General features: G+C 54.6%; 7 protein-coding genes across 7 annotated transcripts; 3 read left to right on the top strand and 4 right to left on the bottom strand.

The window, feature by feature from the left end:
- Positions 1–819: 819 nt before the first annotated feature.
- On the bottom strand, positions 820–2,853 carry KVR01_007698 (uncharacterized protein). The gene is made up of 5 exons (XM_044786864.1): positions 2,212–2,853; positions 1,878–2,156; positions 1,758–1,808; positions 1,137–1,657; positions 820–1,065 (listed from the first exon to the last, which is right to left on the bottom strand). The coding sequence occupies exons 1-5, from the start codon at positions 2,449–2,451 to the stop codon at positions 885–887; spliced, it is 1,272 nt and encodes a 423-aa protein (XP_044642676.1). The 5' UTR covers positions 2,452–2,853; the 3' UTR covers positions 820–884.
- Positions 2,854–3,060: 207 nt separating this feature from the next.
- On the top strand, positions 3,061–5,577 carry KVR01_008137 (uncharacterized protein). The gene has a single exon (XM_044782421.1). It carries the CDS (start codon positions 3,295–3,297, stop codon positions 5,407–5,409), a length of 2,115 nt encoding a protein of 704 aa, XP_044643115.1. The 5' UTR covers positions 3,061–3,294; the 3' UTR covers positions 5,410–5,577.
- Positions 5,578–6,795: 1,218 nt separating this feature from the next.
- On the top strand, positions 6,796–9,228 carry KVR01_008173 (uncharacterized protein; the record flags this gene model as incomplete). The annotated part of the gene is given in 8 exon segments (XM_044784582.1): positions 6,796–6,925; positions 6,990–7,169; positions 7,180–7,251; positions 7,313–7,449; positions 7,655–8,143; positions 8,207–8,280; positions 8,345–8,744; positions 8,824–9,228. 8 exon segments carry the CDS (start codon positions 6,796–6,798, stop codon positions 9,226–9,228), a joined length of 1,887 nt encoding a protein of 628 aa, XP_044643151.1.
- Positions 9,229–9,535: 307 nt separating this feature from the next.
- On the bottom strand, positions 9,536–10,625 carry KVR01_008286 (uncharacterized protein; the record flags this gene model as incomplete). The annotated part of the gene is made up of 1 exon (XM_044786692.1): positions 9,536–10,625. Exon 1 carries the CDS (start codon positions 10,517–10,519, stop codon positions 9,536–9,538), a length of 984 nt encoding a protein of 327 aa, XP_044643264.1. The 5' UTR covers positions 10,520–10,625.
- Positions 10,626–11,192: 567 nt separating this feature from the next.
- Positions 11,193–12,695, bottom strand: KVR01_007723 (uncharacterized protein; the record flags this gene model as incomplete). The annotated part of the gene is made up of 2 exons (XM_044793976.1): positions 11,193–12,440; positions 12,561–12,695. The coding sequence occupies 2 exons, from the start codon at positions 12,693–12,695 to the stop codon at positions 11,451–11,453; spliced, it is 1,125 nt and encodes a 374-aa protein (XP_044642701.1). The 3' UTR covers positions 11,193–11,450.
- A 407-nt stretch (positions 12,696–13,102) lies between these two features.
- Positions 13,103–15,238, top strand: KVR01_008228 (uncharacterized protein). The gene is made up of 3 exons (XM_044785340.1): positions 13,103–14,145; positions 14,203–14,492; positions 14,556–15,238. The coding sequence occupies exons 1-3, from the start codon at positions 13,183–13,185 to the stop codon at positions 15,175–15,177; spliced, it is 1,875 nt and encodes a 624-aa protein (XP_044643206.1). The 5' UTR covers positions 13,103–13,182; the 3' UTR covers positions 15,178–15,238.
- Positions 15,239–15,515: 277 nt separating this feature from the next.
- Positions 15,516–16,994, bottom strand: KVR01_008003 (uncharacterized protein; the record flags this gene model as incomplete). The annotated part of the gene is made up of 2 exons (XM_044782311.1): positions 15,516–16,601; positions 16,815–16,994. The coding sequence occupies 2 exons, from the start codon at positions 16,992–16,994 to the stop codon at positions 15,516–15,518; spliced, it is 1,266 nt and encodes a 421-aa protein (XP_044642981.1).
- Between the last annotated feature and the right edge of the window lie 367 nt (positions 16,995–17,361).

Genomic DNA, 17,361 nt, shown 5'->3' on the forward strand with positions numbered 1-17,361 from the left:
CCCAGCTTTGAGACAAACTTGGAACTATTTCAAGGTTATGGGTTGTGAGAGGCCTCCTGAGTACGAGTTTAATGTCTACAATTGTGTTTTCACTTTGAAACTGCTGGGTCTTGAGCATTGACCACCGCCGGTGTCTGAAGGCGCGATGTATGTCCTCGGACATATACGGAATAGAGGCGAAACCAGTCATGAATCTGTCACAAACCAAGAACCACTCATACTTCCTGGGGTAACCTCTGTTCTAGATTCTCTGAATGGGGCTATTTTTGATACGAGTATCACTTGGCAGCAGTTTTCTCACCGAGGAGCTTGCATGATTCCGGCCCAGCTTACTTAGTTTCTCCGAAACGTATCATCAGCGTGCAAGAAGAGGCAAAAAAAAACATACAACACCGGGTATTCGCTGGTCGTCACCGACCCAACTACTAATCCAGCGGTTACCAGCTTGTCTATGGGAGAGCGGACGGGATCCCGAATTTTCTAGTACCTATGGTCGTATGTGCTGGTTGTGATTGTTTCCAAGCTTATATCACTACCTAGGTAGTGAGAAAAAGGGCGTTGCACATTGACCTCTCAAAATTTTTGAAGTGCCTGCAAGACATCCAGTGTCACAGGATGTCTTAAACCTTAACTTCGCCGTTATCTGATTAGTCAAGGTCTTCGCCATTGTGGAGACTATAGGAAAGCACGGTTCGGCTCACCAATCAGGCAGGAGCTGGGCCGAGAACATGAATTGATCGCAACCAATCTTGCACCGTGCATTGCAACGTGAAAAACCTCCACAGGAAGCTATACCATTTGCGCAGCAACCCTGCCAAAATAATAACCAAGGCACCTAAAAGAAGTGGATTCAAGTCATGATATGAATTCTGATCAACTGCACTTTAGGCTCCCACGGCCCGAGACACATCCCAGTGAACCTCTAACATCCCCAACACAGTATGCCCGGGCATGTGTGCCCGATGAAGGACGAATCTTTCATCTGCTGCTGCGAGTAGAGTCTTCCATTCGTCCAGGTATCTTTCGTGGCCGTTGAAGAAGTTCTTCAGACTCATGTCCACAGATCTATCAAGCTCCATCAGCAGGCACTCATTTCCCGAAGTTATTGAAGCTCGTATCAGCAGTGGGTCACATACCTCCAGACTCGCTCATTCCACAATGGGATGGTCCCCGGCTCTGGCATAACAGCCTCCTGGATGAGAATCTTGACACCCGGTCGGAGGACGGGAACCTGCGCCTTCAACGCGTTGACAGCGTTTTGGTCACTCCAACTGCGGAGAACCATGCGTAAGAAATACACATCTGCCTTTACCGTCTGAGGTTCAAAGAGCCCATGTTCCTGGAACTCAACACGCCCCTTCAGTTTGGGTGGGACATCGGATTCCGCGCCTTGGATGATCATCTCCGAGTCCTGGACGAGAAATTTAACATTTTCGAAGTTCTCGGCCAATTTTATGGCGGTTTGACCTCTTTGTCCACCAACTTGGACAATAGAGGCGTGCCCAAGGGAGTTCCAGTCGTATGCCTTGACAACATCGCTCAGCGCGTAGCCTGGGACATGTTCTAAAGCCTGCATTGCCCCGGCAAAGCGCATCGCCCGCGGGGGATCCGTGGCAAGGACCTCAAAAACTGACTTCCCGTTGGCAAGAGCGAAGCCCTGTGGGGGTCAGCAAACGCTACTATTTGATCATCCAGGCGCGGAAGGTCCGGTGGACAGCAGATATTATGCTCAGCTCTAGGACGTGGGACACACTCACAGTCTCGCTGACATCTTCGGAGGACGGCCATTTCTCCATCGCGTCCACAATCTGAGGCGTTCATTCGTCAGCTTATTCCCACTGTCTTTTGCCTCATGCAGTGTGATATCGGTGGGTTACCCTAGTAGTAGCTGGCCAGGTATCCTTGCTTTCAAAGTTGACCCAGGCATTGACGTACGGGATCGTCAAGAACTTTGAGATCCTCGTATGCGCCACCATTTCGGGCTCCGGACTCGTCATGATCCTCATGGAAATGGCGTTTGTGACTAGGCGTTTGACCTCTCGTTTCGGGAGGCCAGTTTTGGCGGCAATGTCCTCAAAAGAAATCTGGCCACCGGGAGGTATCATGTCCGGGATGTGGTATCGGCTGATGGCGTCAATGCTGGCGAGATTGGAGATCTGGAATCATTAGGCCATGGAAGAAGGCCCAGCTTGGGTGCTAGAGAAGTCTCACGGAGGCGAATTTGAAGATGAGCATCATGGGCTCCATCAGCAGCTCTTGGAGTTCAGCACTTGCGTCAATGACAGCGTCGCGGAGATCGAACAAGTCAAGGGGAAGGCTCTCGGGACTGTCTTCGGCCCAAGACGGTGATGGCGCGCCCTGAGCTGTCAGGCGTTCTTGCATTTCAGATACGGCGGTGCTGATCTGAGCGGCCAGCTCGACCATCCTGGGCATGTTCTTTGTCGACGCCATGTTCACTGAGCAGTAAAGGTACAAGATTCAAGAGGGAAAGCAAATCAATCAAGGTCGCGGTAACTCGACAGAGTCTTCACTCTTAGACAGAGGTCATGCGTAGAGGTCGACTCCTAAGCTCTCCTTTATCTACTCAGAGCCAGGAACACCAGCTGTCAGATTCGGCTTCGTTGATGAGGGGTTCCAGATACGGAAAACGCCACAGGATGATGTCCACTCTTGGTCGCGGACACCCATTGCGACTTGAGCCAAACAAAACCTCCAAAACTGTAGACGATCATGAAGTGATCCACAAGTAAAGGATCTGGAAGTTTTAGTGCTGATGGTCAGCGGCAGACTTGGCAGACATCGGGAAGCAAGAGGCATCATGATGGGTGTCGCACATGTTTCTATCGACTCGAGGATGCTGCACGTCGTTGGTGCTGACAGCTGGAGTCAAAGCTCCGAGGTCGTTGGGTAGCGGGGCAGATGGCCAATGATCCCAGCTCGGTGGGTCCCGATGGGGCCGCGCTAGGCCAGAAGCGGCAGCAAGTAAATATTTTGATCACAACAAATGGGGTCCTGTTCGACACGCCAACACGCGTTTGGCTCGCACACTTGGGCGCCTGGGTGAATGGTCACGATCCAGATCCCGAATCAGCACACCCTGGTAGTCCCAGGTACCACAGTATTTGAACATTGAATGCTGCATCCCAGGATTGCTGCCCAGGATCATATCACTCCACATCTCGACCACCCCCAGCCGAGCCCCGAATCGCTGCACTGCTATCGTGAAGCACACCCCACTTCTGATCTGTGGCCCTGGGCATCGCGACTGAGCTCAGCACAGTCATCGTGTCTGCCATGACCGAAGACCTCCCCATTGCACTGCGGCGGACGCGTCGAAGCAGTGCAGTCTCTCACAACCTGAACAGCCATCCTCAGGAACCACAACGGCCAAAGTCCCCGACCTTTGCTACTCCGAGCCGTGGGGCCAAGAAGAGAGTGCGCTTCTCAGACCCTGGCCTCTCCTCGGACCATGTCTCCGCCTCGACCGGCCTGACACCGCACATCCGTCGGACAACCCTCGAGCCAGGCCTGGGCTCTGGGACCAAGAGGCGTCGCCACTCCGGCCCCGAGCCAGTCACCCAAGACCATCCCGATGCATTCGACTCTACAATCGACACACGCCACAGCGGCGAGGTTACCTTCCTGCCGCTGCGCCAGGTGCTGGACGGCCGTGTCAAGAGGCGCATCAGGCGGAATGGTCTCAGCGAGGAGATCAACATCATCACCGCAGAGAAGAGACGCAAGGCTCAGCAGACCAGCGACGAGATTGCTGCCCTGAGGTCTGAGGTCGCTGCCAAGGACGCCGAGATCCGTCGTCTGTCCGGTGCCACAGCTGTCGGCCACGAGGGCGACGACGAGACCCAGGAGAGCATCGACGAGCTCAAGAGACAAGTATCCCAGCTGAGGAGGGTCCTCAAGAGCCCTGACTCGTCAAATGAGACCGAGGACACAATCGACTACAGCACCACCCGTGCGGACTGGGCCAGAAGAGTCCAGGACCCCTTCCCTGGCGACTACTCGGACATGGAGCTTGACGTCGACGTCGACGACGATGACGACGACGGCGACGAGGAGTTTGGTGACAGGACAATAGCAGAGCTTGCCTGCAGCACGCCGTCCCGCCGGTCGTCATCCAACGTGAGGAACTCTTTCCCCACGCCGCCGTCGACGAGCCCAAACCTGAGGCCGGTGACGCCGAGCAAGCGGCCTCAGCCCGTCACGCCGACGTCACAGGCCGCGGTGCAGACGTCCTTCACCGCCGCCGAGAGGGAGGAGCTGGAGGACGAGCTCGCGTCGCTGCAGCTCGAGATGGCCAAGCTCACGGGCACGCTCGAGACGTACGAGGCCATGACGTCGCGCCTGTCCGAGAAGCTGGCCCCCTTCGCGCCCGAGGACGGCTCGGCCGCCGCCCTGATCCTGGACTCGCGCTCGCCGGCGGTGCGCGTCGAGGCCCAGCTCAACAACCTGCTGCAGGCCCTGTCGGACCGCACCGCCGCGCTCGAGGGGCTGGAGGCGTCGCTGGGCGGGCTCGGCTTCCCCGGCGGCGACGCCTCCGAGGTCGTGCTCTCGCTGTCGGCGGCGTTCCGCACCGCGCGCCTGGAGCTCGAGTACCTGACGCCCGGCGAGATCGCCCTGCCCCTGACGGCGGCCGGCGCCGCGGTGCTGGACCTGCTGCTCGTGCGGCTGCGGGAGCTGGCGAGGCGCACCCTCGAGTGCGAGGACGCCGTCGACGAGTACCACGCGCTGGAGCAGTCGCTGCGGAAGCAGCTGGGCGCCCGCGCCGAGGCCGTGGACGCCGCCCGGGCGGAGCGCGACGCGCTGGCGGGGCAGGTCGCCGGCAAGGACGCGCGGATCCGGGAGCTCGAGGTCGGCGTGCAGCGGCTCAAGGGCGCGGTCAGGTCGTACACGCGCGACGTGTCGGAGCTGGAGGCGCTGGTGCAGCGCGTCGAGGGCGACCTGGACACGGCCAACAGGGACCTGCGGGAGGCGCGGGACCAGAACGAGGAGAGGGACTTTGACATGTCCATGCTGGAGGAGAAGCTGGGCCTGGCGCTCGAGCAGACCTCGGAGCTCAAGGACCAGCTCGAGCAGCTGCGGGCCCGGCACAAGGAGGAGGTCTTCTCCATGTCGCAGAGGCACGGCGTCGACCTGGTCATGCGGGACGCGCGGGTGTCGGAGCTGAGGGCTGAGGTCGACCGCGTCAACGAGGCGCTGCGCGAGGCCAATGAGACGGTACAGAGCCTGCGTGTTGAGAACGGCGCGCTGGGCGACCGCCTCGACTCGGAGAAGGCCAGGGCGAAGGCGGCTATTGATGCTATGAGGAGCGAACTCGAGAGGGTTGTGCGGATGGGCCAGGACCTGATGGCCACGCCGAGGAAGAATCCCGGCCGGGGCTCACGTCCCCAGTAGACGCAGCGCTCATCGCCATTTCCTGAAGTATATTTACATCTGTGGCGCAACGGTCAGGCTCTGGAGTTTTGTTGTCAAGGAGTTATATCGCCAATAGGGTACTACATATGTACCCACGGGAAATGCTAGACCCAGACATGAGTGGCAGAATCCTTCAGTTCAATAAATTTCAACCACAGCCTGCAGGAACGTGAATTGTGGCATTCATTCTGGATCTGGCTGTGCTTTTGCGAACGTCCATCGGTGCATTACAATATCTTGGTACACCGTCGACTTCGGCCAAATTCTGGTTGCTCGAGTCAAGCTGCTCGATCAATGAAAAATCCGATCCATCCGGAGAGATGGAGCTTTTCACCCGTGCGCAGGTTAAGCAAACGTTATGCCAAGGGTATAGCCGCGAACCAAACCTTGAATCCCAACTAACAAGTGCTCAAGGCGCAGGACAAGGCACGCAGGTGAGGGGCTGTAAACTACGGCCCTTCCTCATCGCAGGTCAGACTGTGCTAGTCGAGCTAGAATTGCCTTGGCTGATGAAAGAGGCGGGCGCTACTAAGGCACGCAGATCCGGGGCGGCCCCCATTCCCCAGGATTCTATCTGACTGCGGGGTGGGACATTACGCGGTAGGCCAAGAGGCTCGCGCTTGGGGGCTGAGAGACCTTAGACAAAGAGCTGAGAAAGCCCAGCAAGCTCTCTCTCTCTCTCTCTGTGTGTGTGTGTGTGTGCGGGTACGTGTGCCTTGAGGCTTGTCTGCTGTCGATCAACTTTCAGCCCTCTCGCCGGTGCACCCGAGACCAAAGCCCCCCAGGATATCGAAGCCATGTAAGCCGGAGAAGCACCTGGGGAACACGAGAAAGCGGGCTGCGTCTTACCATCCCGCACGTTGCCGAATAAGCGACTTGTATGCTTTTACGAATCCGGCGCCGAAAAAAATCCTGCGGCATGCGTGCTGACGTCTTGGAGAGCTGGCTAGTATGCCTCGGGCACAATACCTGGGTATATCCAAGTCACAGGGTGCCAGGACAAGAGTTGCCAACCTGGCTGTCTCCCAGGCTTCTCTCCGGACTGGACTGTGGCTTGTATGCTGAGCCTTGCCAATACTGCCCAGCCAATCCGCCGATGGACCTTGGCATAATATTATGGTGTCTCTATGAGCCTTTTGCTTCCCGGCGGGGGAGCCAATGGCCCGAGCAGGCGGTCCTGTCAAGATTCTCATATAAGTCTTGATCATGCTCGGCAAGTCTTCGAGCAGATGAATTAATCTCTCGTCTCATCCTGCTATACTCGTGTCGTCTTCTGTCGTCCGATCCAAGTAACCAGTAGAAAGGATCGCTGCATGGTGCTACTGAGACAAAATTAGACTCTTTGTCACTTGTCCGCGGCTCAGGATGGCTCTCCTCAGAAGTCTGGCGCTCCTCCCGGCTTTGCTCCTGTCCTTCGAACAGGTCGTAGCAAAGCCTATCCCACTCATTACAAGACAGGCAATCGAGGATGAATATGACTTCGTCATCTGTGGAGGTTGGTGCCATACCGCAGTCATCTTACAATTTAGGGCTTCATACTGATCCGGTAACTCCAACAGGTGGAACGGCTGGGCTTGTCCTGGCCAATCGACTGACCGAGTCCGGGAACCAAAGAGTCCTGGTTCTGGAAGCCGGTCAAGAACCGACCATTGTGGCTGCATATGCGACGCCCGGAGGCAACCAATTTCTAAAAGGCAAGTTCAAGACCTCCTTGGGAGCCGAGCTGACCGTGGCTAATCGTGCGAGAAGGGAGCACAATCGACTGGAACTTTGTCACTGTCCCCCAGACCGGCCTGGAAGGCCGACAGCTGCAGTATCTACGTGAGTAACACCTAGCATGGTATAAAAGGGTGATGGTTCAAGAGGCTAAAGACAATAATAGGTGGTAAGGCCGGGGGCGGATCTAGCTCCACCAATGGCCTGTACTACGCTCGTGGAAGTGCCAGCGTGTACGATGACTGGGTTGCTCTAGGTAACCCGGGGTGGGGATGGGACGATGTGTATCCGCTCTTCATCAAGGTAAGCATCCATCCGTCATGACACGTCAATTGCTTGCTTGCGTGTAAAAATTGCATCCGGGAACACATATGGAAACCTCTTCCCATCCATCACTTGTTGTTCAAGACTATCTCTCTCAAGCATGAAAGTGGATATGCATTACAACTATTCTCTAAATTATTCCCGAAATTATACAAAAGAAATGAATACTAACAGATATATCCAGAGCACTCACCTCAACGAGCCGGAGAATGCCGAATATGCCCAGATCAACGGGTTTGACCAGACATTCCAAACCTATGACGCCAGTGCCTATGGTGACGGGCCTCTCCAGCTAAGCTACCAAGGATATGTTCCTGACTCAAATGTTGGCTTCATGCGTGCACTGGAAGGGGTCAACGTTCCGGTCGTGAACGAGCTCAATGCTGGCAATGCCACGGGTGTCAAGCAGGGCTTGGGTACGCTGGACAGCACACTGCGCCGCAGCGGCAGCTTCGACAGCTTCTACAGGCAAGCCGAGAACCGCTCCAACTTGGATGTCCTCTTCAATGCACCTGTATCAGAACTGGTCTTGGATACGGAAGGTGACACACCGACCGCGACTGGTGTAGTCTTCGTGGACCAGAATACCGGGTTGATCCACCAGGTCAGCGCTTCGAAAGAAGTTATCCTGAGTATGGGTGCTTTCCACTCCCCTCAAATGTTGATGCTGTCGGTAAGTGCAGATCACGACAAAACACTGCCACCAGGGTGTGAACTAAGACACGGCTGGTTATAGGGTATCGGTCCTCAGTCAGAATTGGAGGCTTTTGGCATCACACCTTTGGTCGTCAACGAGAACGTGGGACGCAAGTGAGTCTTCTGACATCCTTCCCAGGTGTTCACTCTAATAAAGATATAGCCTCAATGATCACAGCGTATTCAGTATCATGGCCACTGCTCGGCCCGAGTCTTCCACGACCGAGATGTCTGCAAGCGTGGAGAATCTGCAGACCGCCCAGACTCAATTCTACTCCAACCTTTCTGGACCATACACAGCCCCTTCAGGTATCACCAATGGCTTCAAGAAATTCTCCGAGGCCGAGATCGAGGCGCTTAATCTGACGGAGATCATCACCCGCAACCTCGCCAACCAGAACCATATCGAGTACCTCTACGAGAGCGTGTGGTATCCTTGGATCCCGACGCCGTTCTATGCGCCCCAAGATGGTGAATCCTATATTTCCCTCACCGCGAGTTCAATGGTGCAGCTGTCCCGAGGGAATGTCAGCCTGAGGTCCAGCTCCATGTCCGACCCACCAGTGATCAACCCAAACGTAAGTATTGTGAATCACCGTGTGAACGTGCAACTTGCAATTTTAGCTCTCGAACTCTAAAGCTGATTTCACTCTCAAGTACTACACCGACGACACCGGAACAGACCGCGCGGTCGCCATCGAGTCATTCCGGGACCTACGCCGCATCCTGGCCCACCCGGAGCTGTCGCAGTACACCATCGGGCCCAACAATGGGGAGGTGAGCCCAGGCGTCGAGAACGTTTCCGACGACGACGAGGACGCCATCTTCGAATACGTCAAGGCCAACACGTTCCCGAACTGGCACGCGTCCGGCACCGTGCAGATGCTGCCGCTCGAGGACGGCGGCGTTGTTGACCCGCGCCTGAGAGTTTATGGCGTGGACTCGCTGAGGGTTATCGACTGCAGTGTCATGCCCATTCTCCCTGACGTTAATATCCTTGCGGCTGTGTACATGGTTGCCGAGAAGGGGGCGGAGATGATCAGGGAGGATTGGGAGGATTGAACGAACGGACCGTGATCGGTTAGGGAGCTTGAGTTGGGGTCCCTTCAAAAATACAGATTTGTTGGCAGTACAACACGAGCCAGAAAATTGCTAACTCAGTCATTGAAACACTGCGCCCAGATCATTTTGAACGATTCATCTTGTGCTCCACCCATGACTGCTTTCACATAAGTGGTTGTAGTATAAACCGCCAATGTTGGAGACCGGCTGGTGTAGAGGTGGAAATTTAGTTCTGACCATTTTCCTAATATTTCAAATTGATTCACTCTTATTATTAACGTGATATGCAAGTATAGTGCACCTTTCATCACTCCTCGATCTCCTTGTAAACCGGAGGCTCCTTTGCCTTCCCCTTGGGATTATTATTTTCCAAGCTCCTCAGTTTCTCCTGTTTCTTGAACTTTTTCAATGCTTTCTTCTTCTCACGCCTCTCCTTCATTACAACCTTGGCTGTGTTCTTCAAAGCCCGTCTCTTAGATGCAATAATCCCACCGTCTACCAAGATGTCCACGCCGGTGATATAACTCGCGCCATCCGAGGCCAAAAACTTGATCACTGGCACAACCTCCTCCGGCCTTCCCATCCGCTCCATCGGGCCGGAGCTGACGAAGGTCGATAGATTCGGGCGGGAAGCATAGTGCATGGTCATGTCTGTGTCAATCACACCGGGTGACACAGTGACGATGCGAATGCCACCTGGCCCAGTCGCCGAGGGCTGCGCCAGAGGTCGCGCCATTTTCCTGGCGTAGACCTGCATACAGCGCTTAGAGACCGAGTACGCCGTGTAGGGGAAACGCTTGAGCGCCCACAGCGTCGGCGACCGGGCCCCCTTGAGGTGTCTCCTGACGGCGAGGTCCACGGCCGAGTTCTGCACCAGCTTGCCGCCCACCGAGGCGACGAGTATCACGACGCCGCCGGGCTGCTGCATCTCGGGCACGAGCGCGTCCACGAGCCGCCGGGTCGCGGTGAAGTTGACGTCGAAGATGCGCTTGCCGTCCTTGACGGCTGGCGAGACGCCGGCGGCGTGCACGAGGCATGAGATCTTGCGCCCGCCGAGGGCGGCCTTGATCTGGGAGGGGAAATCGGCCCGCGTGATGTCCCCTGTCACCGCCGTGATGGAGCGAGCGGATAGGAGGTTCCGTACCGAGTGCATGGCCGCGTCGACGGAGTTGAGGTCGCATAGGATCAGGGAGCGGCCCTCGAGGGCGAATTCTTGGGCGATAGCTCGGCCGAGGCTGCCCGCCGCTCCAGTTATTACTGCCACCGGCCTGTTGAAGTTCGTGTCACTCATCTTGAAATTATTTGAACGAGAGGATATGAGAGAGCCAAATTGATAAACTTGATGAATCGCAGTCCAGTTCAAACAAGCCCCCTCAGCAAAGACGAGTCAATAAGACCTTTTTGATAACAAATAATAGTTTCCGAGCCCCATCACGCCTCTTTTGTAGTGCTGTAGCACAGAATCGTGTACATTTGAAACTTTATGTCAAGCTCCTGGCGGTGTTGTCGATCGCAGCCATCACACATGTTAGCACTGCCTCTGCCGAGAGCCGTACGTAAGGGGAGCCGCGTCACGGCCTTGGCTTAGCAGCAACGGACTGGACAGACGCAGCTGAAAACATCCGCAATTGGCCAATCACTGATTATCGGATTCTCAACATGAAACTCTTCGCGAATGAGTTGCCTGTTTTGTGAGAGACCAAACTGTATGTATGGTGGACCCAGCCTCCTAATGCCACTCTCCTCACGTGGCCATTCTTCCTTGATGCCCCGTAAGGGTCTGATCACTGAACCCACTGTCAGCTGAAAGGTTCTGACCATTGAATCATGACTGCGTTCCGAGTCGCAAGATCTGTCTTAAAGCGGCGGGCTGAGGCCTTGACGTAGGCTCGGTGCAATCGGAAAACTGGAAATAAGCTATGTCATGGACACGCGAATCGTTGTGGTTGGTTTGGTTGCGTGTCTCGAGAGAAGACGAAAGGTTTATTTGAAATCAATAGAGAGGGTCTGTGAAAGAGGAGATTCCAATTACCAACATCCAACAGTAGTTCACGCCCCGACCTCTGAAGTATACCTCGATGCCGACAAAAAGTCCCCTACCTACTTAGGGTATTACCCGGAAACCTTCCTCGGGTCGGAAGCTCCAAAGAGCCTGAACAGAACTTTGATAGGGCGACCGACTCCATCTGAAAAGCGCTGAGCCTCACACGCCTCCAGTCCAACTATCCGACGACCTCAAGTATGTGCTCCAACAGTGGTAGCTCATCAGCATCAGGCCCAACAGGATCTGCCAAGTCCAGGGCTTGTGATGCGTCACTGGGAGGATATATCAAATTCCTGTTGATATGCTCTTTAACCCTCTTAGCGCGCTGACCTGTCACGCCCACCTCTCTCCCCCATCCCCTCCCGATCACAGCACCCGACAGGCCAAGGTCAAGACAGCAGGCATATGTTTCCTGCGAGTACTCCAACATCGGCTCACCTAAGAGGTCTGCGGCAGCGTTATGGCCCGAAACGCGGCCAAGCTGGAGCGCGTGCTGGCATGACATCAGGGCATAGTGGCCTTCGCTGTCTGCGAGAGCGCGGGCCGCGTCGCCGGTAGCGAAGACATGCTCAGTTGACGGGGTGCGAAGGTATTGGTCGACATGGAGCCGTCCGAATGAGTCCTTCGGCCCATTGATCTGCTGTGCCAGAGGCGTTGCCACCACCCCTGCTGTCCAGATTGCGGTCATGGACTCGATGTGCTCGCCGGATGTAAGCGTTACGCCTTTGGCGCTCACGGAAGATACCGCCGCACCCGTCTTGACTTGTATTCCAAGTTCATTCATTGCTTGGGTAATGGCAGGCCGAGGCCCAGGGCCAAGTTCGGGTCCAATCTCATCTGCGCTCTCGACGAGGATGACTCGAGAGTTGGCGATGTGGCCAAGGAGACGGTTGGGCAACTCGGCCGCAAGCTCGATGCCGGTAAAGCCACCCCCACACACCACCACTGTGTTGCGAGCGGGACTTTCTGAGAGCGATGCAAGACCGTTGAGATGTTCCTCGAGCTGAGTTGCTGAGTCGAGAGAATCGACGTCAAATGCGAACTCACGCAGCCCAGCAACAGTCTTGGGCCGATTGATTGAACTACCAGCTGCTAGGATCAGGCGATCGTAGCCGATGGGCGTTACTGGTTTCGAGCTTGACGATGGCTGAACATGAACGATGCGCGCCTTGGTGTCAATGATCTCGACCTTTCCTTGGAAGAAGTTGATACCAAGCGAGTCGAAGAGGTCACCAAGTTGATGCCTCATGCCAGCTGCGTTGGCTTCGTATAGTCTCGGACGGAGGACTAAATATGGCTCGGGGGCAATGACTAGGACCTTGATCTTGTCCTCTTCATTTCTGTGCTTGAGTAGGCGCTTTGCTGAAAGAGCGCTCCATAGACCAGCGAAACCAGCACCAATGATCACAATTTGTTTTGACATTATTATTGTCGATGTTTGCGGTGTAGCAGAGGACGGGATAAATGCAGCTCGATGGGGTGCACTATTTTGTAGTATCGATAATATTTATACATTTACTTATGTTGCTTTTGATTTAGATCATAGATAACTTATGCTGGGCCCGGCCAACTATTTATCCACTTATTGCTTTCATACATCATGGTCTCGGGGCAGTCAGCAGGGGGCGAACGTGTTATGCCACCCACAGCCTTCGACGCCCTTAATGGCGCACTGGGTAATCGGCCAGAGTGTTAGAGACACTGCGCGAAATTACGTGTGATCACTATTAGCTCCTCATGCGGGCGTGGGCTATGACTGTAGCACGGCAGATACCCACGACGGCCGCACCGGATACCCGAATAGCCTATCCGGCGTTCTCCGGCTCTCCCTCCACCCATCACAAATCTAAGGATGAGCCTCCACCGAGAAGCCTATTCCCGGATCGGATTCAATCTTTGACACATCGCACATGGATGACACCAACACAGCAACATCGCAAGCCCGCAGGGCAACGCGCTCCTCCCTGGCTTGCCTCCCATGCCGCTCGCGTCATCTGAAATGCGACGCCACCCGGCCTCAATGTAACCGGTGTCTTGAGGTCTCCAGGGAGTGTCAATATGCCCCGTCACGTCGCGGTGGACTGGATCGTGCGGCTCTGGCAGAGAGACGTAAACGTCTGGCTTTGGCAGGCAGCGTGGGTGTCTCGGATACTACGAAAGCCCGGACGGCGCGGACAATATCTGTCGTCCAGCAAGACCAAGAACTGCCCTCTCAGCCGTTGGAGCTGTATGACCTGCCCAGCGACTTAAATTCACTGGAAGAAGACAGCATCGGTAATGGAACGCCAGCTTCAGCATCAGCATCAGCTTTTCACATGCACACCGAGAACATTGAAGGAGATCCTCTGATAACCTCATACTACAAACACTTCCACACATACCACCCGTTCCTTCTACCTCAGAAAGCCCTCATTCGGTTACACAGAGATGCGAACAACGGGCTTGTTCTCGCACCTGTCATTGCTTTGATGCGGTTAGTTGGACATTTGTACGCTGCGCAAGAGCTGTCAACACAATTACGAGACCACGCGGAGATGTGCATTGCTGGAGCACCATCATCAAGTCCCACAGTGGTTCAATGCCGTCTCTTATACTCCATCGTGTTGTTCTGGCACAACTTCAAGTCCGAAGCAAACAGCGAGATGAAAAGCGCGGTGAAGCTCGCCGTTGATCTGAAGATGTTCCGACAAGAATTTGCGAGCGATCACGGTGCTGGGGATCCTGTGTTGATGGAGTGCTGGAGAAGGACGTGGTGGATGTTGTACATTGTGGACGCGTACTACGCGGGCACCTTGGGAACGATGAATTTCTCTGTTTTTGAGATCGACGCCACGGTAGATCTCCCATGTGAAGAGAGAGAGTACGAGTCAGAAGTCAGTCCTGCCAACCAGTTGATGCCTTTTCCCGTCACAAAGCTGATTTCCTCAAAGCAAATTCCGATTCCAAACACTCTGGAGGAATTTGACAGCCGAGAATTTTCTACCGACGATGTGTCATTCTCATCCTTCGCATACCTGATCGGAGCCGTGAAATGTGCGGCTTTAGCAATATCTATTTCGCCTAAAGTCGCAGCCAAGGAGGACTCGACGGGCATGATACAGTCCGCTGACTCCATCATTGATGGATGGTCTCTCTTACTACCAAAAGAACGCAAGGAGATTATGACGAAGACCGGAAATATCGATGAGCTTATGTTTCAAGCACACTTGCTTATCCACGTGTAAGATAGCTCATGACCTCTTCCACGACAGTTGCCGAGGTGCTATACTTACAGTGCTTTCAGAGCGACCATCGGTCTGCATAGACCATTGTCCGACCTCAAGTTCAACCCAGTGGAGGCAGTCTCAAGCTGCGCCCGAGAGCCGCCAAATGACAATCCGACACCGGACCTCATCAACGTGCACACGGTGCGTGTTCTACGATCCATAGAGGCGCAGATACGCCTACTAGCGTTGCCGTTCCGACCATTCAGCCATACTCCGTTTGTTACATGCATGGTCAGCGAAGGGACGCTGGCCTTGCTCTCAGCGTGCGCGTTCCAGCTCAGTGGCAAGGAGCTTGCGGTAGCTAGGGATCAGATCCGGATGACTATCGGTTGCCTGAGAGACCTGGGCGAACTGTGGCCGAGAACTGCGATCAATGTAAAGGAAATACAGACAGTTGCTCGCCATGTTCTGGGGCTGAGGGGGCTCCATACTATCGGGAGTAGCAGCACGGAGACATCAAGCAATGTGCCAAGTCTTTCGGGTGGTGGTAGCCATGGTAGTCTGGGATCCGAATCCGGCGAGCCGTGTATGGAAGATGGTGTTCTAGGGTCTTTGGGATCGATGGAAGACGTCTGTGGCTGGTATAACTTGGGTGTGCTTGGCCCGGAACTTGAGCACTGGATGGGCGATGGACTGTAGTTAGTCGGGCAGAACTTTGGTAATGAATGAATGTGAATATTCAAGTATCTAGAAACGCTAACAATCTGGCCGAGGAGTAAACCGCAGAAGATCCCCTTTCACAGGAAAATACCACCGAAAGAAACCAATATGCTTATGATACAAATAATTTTCAGAGCAGCCATGAAATTGATCAGAAGACCAACTTTAAACCCAGCCCTGCACCACACAAACTCTCCAATCCCCCACCCCATAAAGATAAGCACCAAGAGTTCCTCTAGAACCCGATGGCCCTTTGCTTGGCGGTTGGAACTTGATAAACGTATAGGACCACGGAATTATAGAGGAACTCTTAATCATCATGATATCTTTGGTAAAAACCGAGTCCACGGGGTGATTTTGTAGACGCCAGTTGGTACGGATCGCAGGCAGGTGAACATGAGCACAATGACTATCAGGCGGGCGAACATATAGGCGATGCTGCTGGTGTTGGCCAAAATTCTGGCAATATCCTCACAACGCTCGGCAACCGAGATATTGTTCAACCGCCTCTTTCCGTATTTGGTGGAGATGTAGTCGAGGACGTACTGGATACCAAGCACGGTTATTGGCAGGATTGCTCCAATAAGACTTGCGACCCTCCAGCATACTAGCTCAACCCGGGTGGGGAAGTCGAAATTCCAGGCGACACAGTGCATACCGTTGAATGCCAGGGATGATATGCCCACCATGATGAAAAAGTAAGGCGGCTCACCGTCCATCCAAACCAGGTCGTTCTCAACCCGGGATGCCCCTGCGAAGTTCCACTCCGAAAAGGTTCTAGGTGCTGAGTTGTGGCGCCGAGTTGATCGAAGCCAGTGCAGACCTTCGGTAAACGATTGGACAAAAGGAACAGTCCCTTCATAATTCATCTTGTATGATTTGAACGACGCTGACTGGACGGATGGGCGCAAGACATCCTTTGGCTTCCACCAGTTTGCCATGTAAATCCCGATTGCCATGACAGAGAACGCGAATGCCGAAATCTCCAGCTGTGTGACAGGCAGGCCGGTGCTGGCGCGAACAGTGACGTTGATGATGAGCCATGTGATCTGCAGCATGGAGATACCCTTTGCGAGCCAGTCTGCTTTGCTCCTGTCCTGGATGTCTGCTTGTCTCAATGTGAACTCCTTCAGAGGGTGTTCATCATTGGCCCAGTCGAAGGCCCAGAGCAAGGCCGGGGAGGCAAAGGGAAAGGCTCCCATCAGGCCTTTGCGCCCGGCCTGTTTATGCAGGCACAGTATTCCCCCCATTTGAGCGTAATAAGAATGCACCACGGTCCAGTATGGGTTGAGCAGCTCTGAGTGTCCTGCTTTGTCCACGACCAAACCTTCGGCGCTTGAGACAGGTTCGGCATTATCTTCGTCAGGTACTGTGTCCTTGCCATTTCCGTCCAAGTTTGGATGCTTTGAGTCGAGCTCTATGTGTTGATCGGCGCAAGAGGGTTGTCTGATTCTCGAGAATGGACTCGGGTTTGCAAGCTCGTCACTGTGTGCGGGCGGCCACTCAAGTAGCAAGAAGCGAAATAGGAGGCTGGCGAACGGTGGATACTTGATTTCCCAGCTTCCCTTGCAGTGACCACGCCTCCATTCAATGGGGCCATGTATGCGACAGCCTACGTCGAACCTGCGGAGTTCGTCCAGAGCCAGCCGAAGATCGCAGACTGACTTGGAGAAGATGAACTCCGGAAACAGGATGTTGATGGCGAGCCATTTGACCTTCCGTGCCATTCTCCGCGCGACGGTGTCTTCGTAGCCGGGCACGTTCATGTGCAGGACGGTCCATGTACAGGTGAACATCGTGGCAACACAGCTCCAAAGTAGACGGAGAGTGCCGCGTCGATTCGGGCCGGCGTCCCAGCCAACGACAGCTTCGGCTGTGGTGTTCTGTGCCGCCGCATCGGGTGTTGAGGCGTTCTGTGCCACAGCAAGAGCTTCTGTGGCCGAGAGGAGCCATATGCTCAGTGGTAGAGAATAGTGCCAAAAACTTCTCATGATCGAAAATATAGGTCGTAAATTCGCTGGTGATGAGATCCTATGTTCGTATGCGAGAGTCGAAAACTGTGTCTCCACGAGGACGAGGAAGGTCGATTTTGGTCATAGCTAGATACATATGTATGTTACAGTATAAGGCTCTGTGAGACCCTTCGTACGTCTGCCCAGCTCG

This window comes from Diaporthe batatas, assembly GCF_019321695.1.
Source record: "Diaporthe batatas strain CRI 302-4 chromosome Unknown Contig00009, whole genome shotgun sequence".
In the NCBI taxonomy this organism is placed as follows: domain Eukaryota; kingdom Fungi; phylum Ascomycota; class Sordariomycetes; order Diaporthales; family Diaporthaceae; genus Diaporthe; species Diaporthe batatas.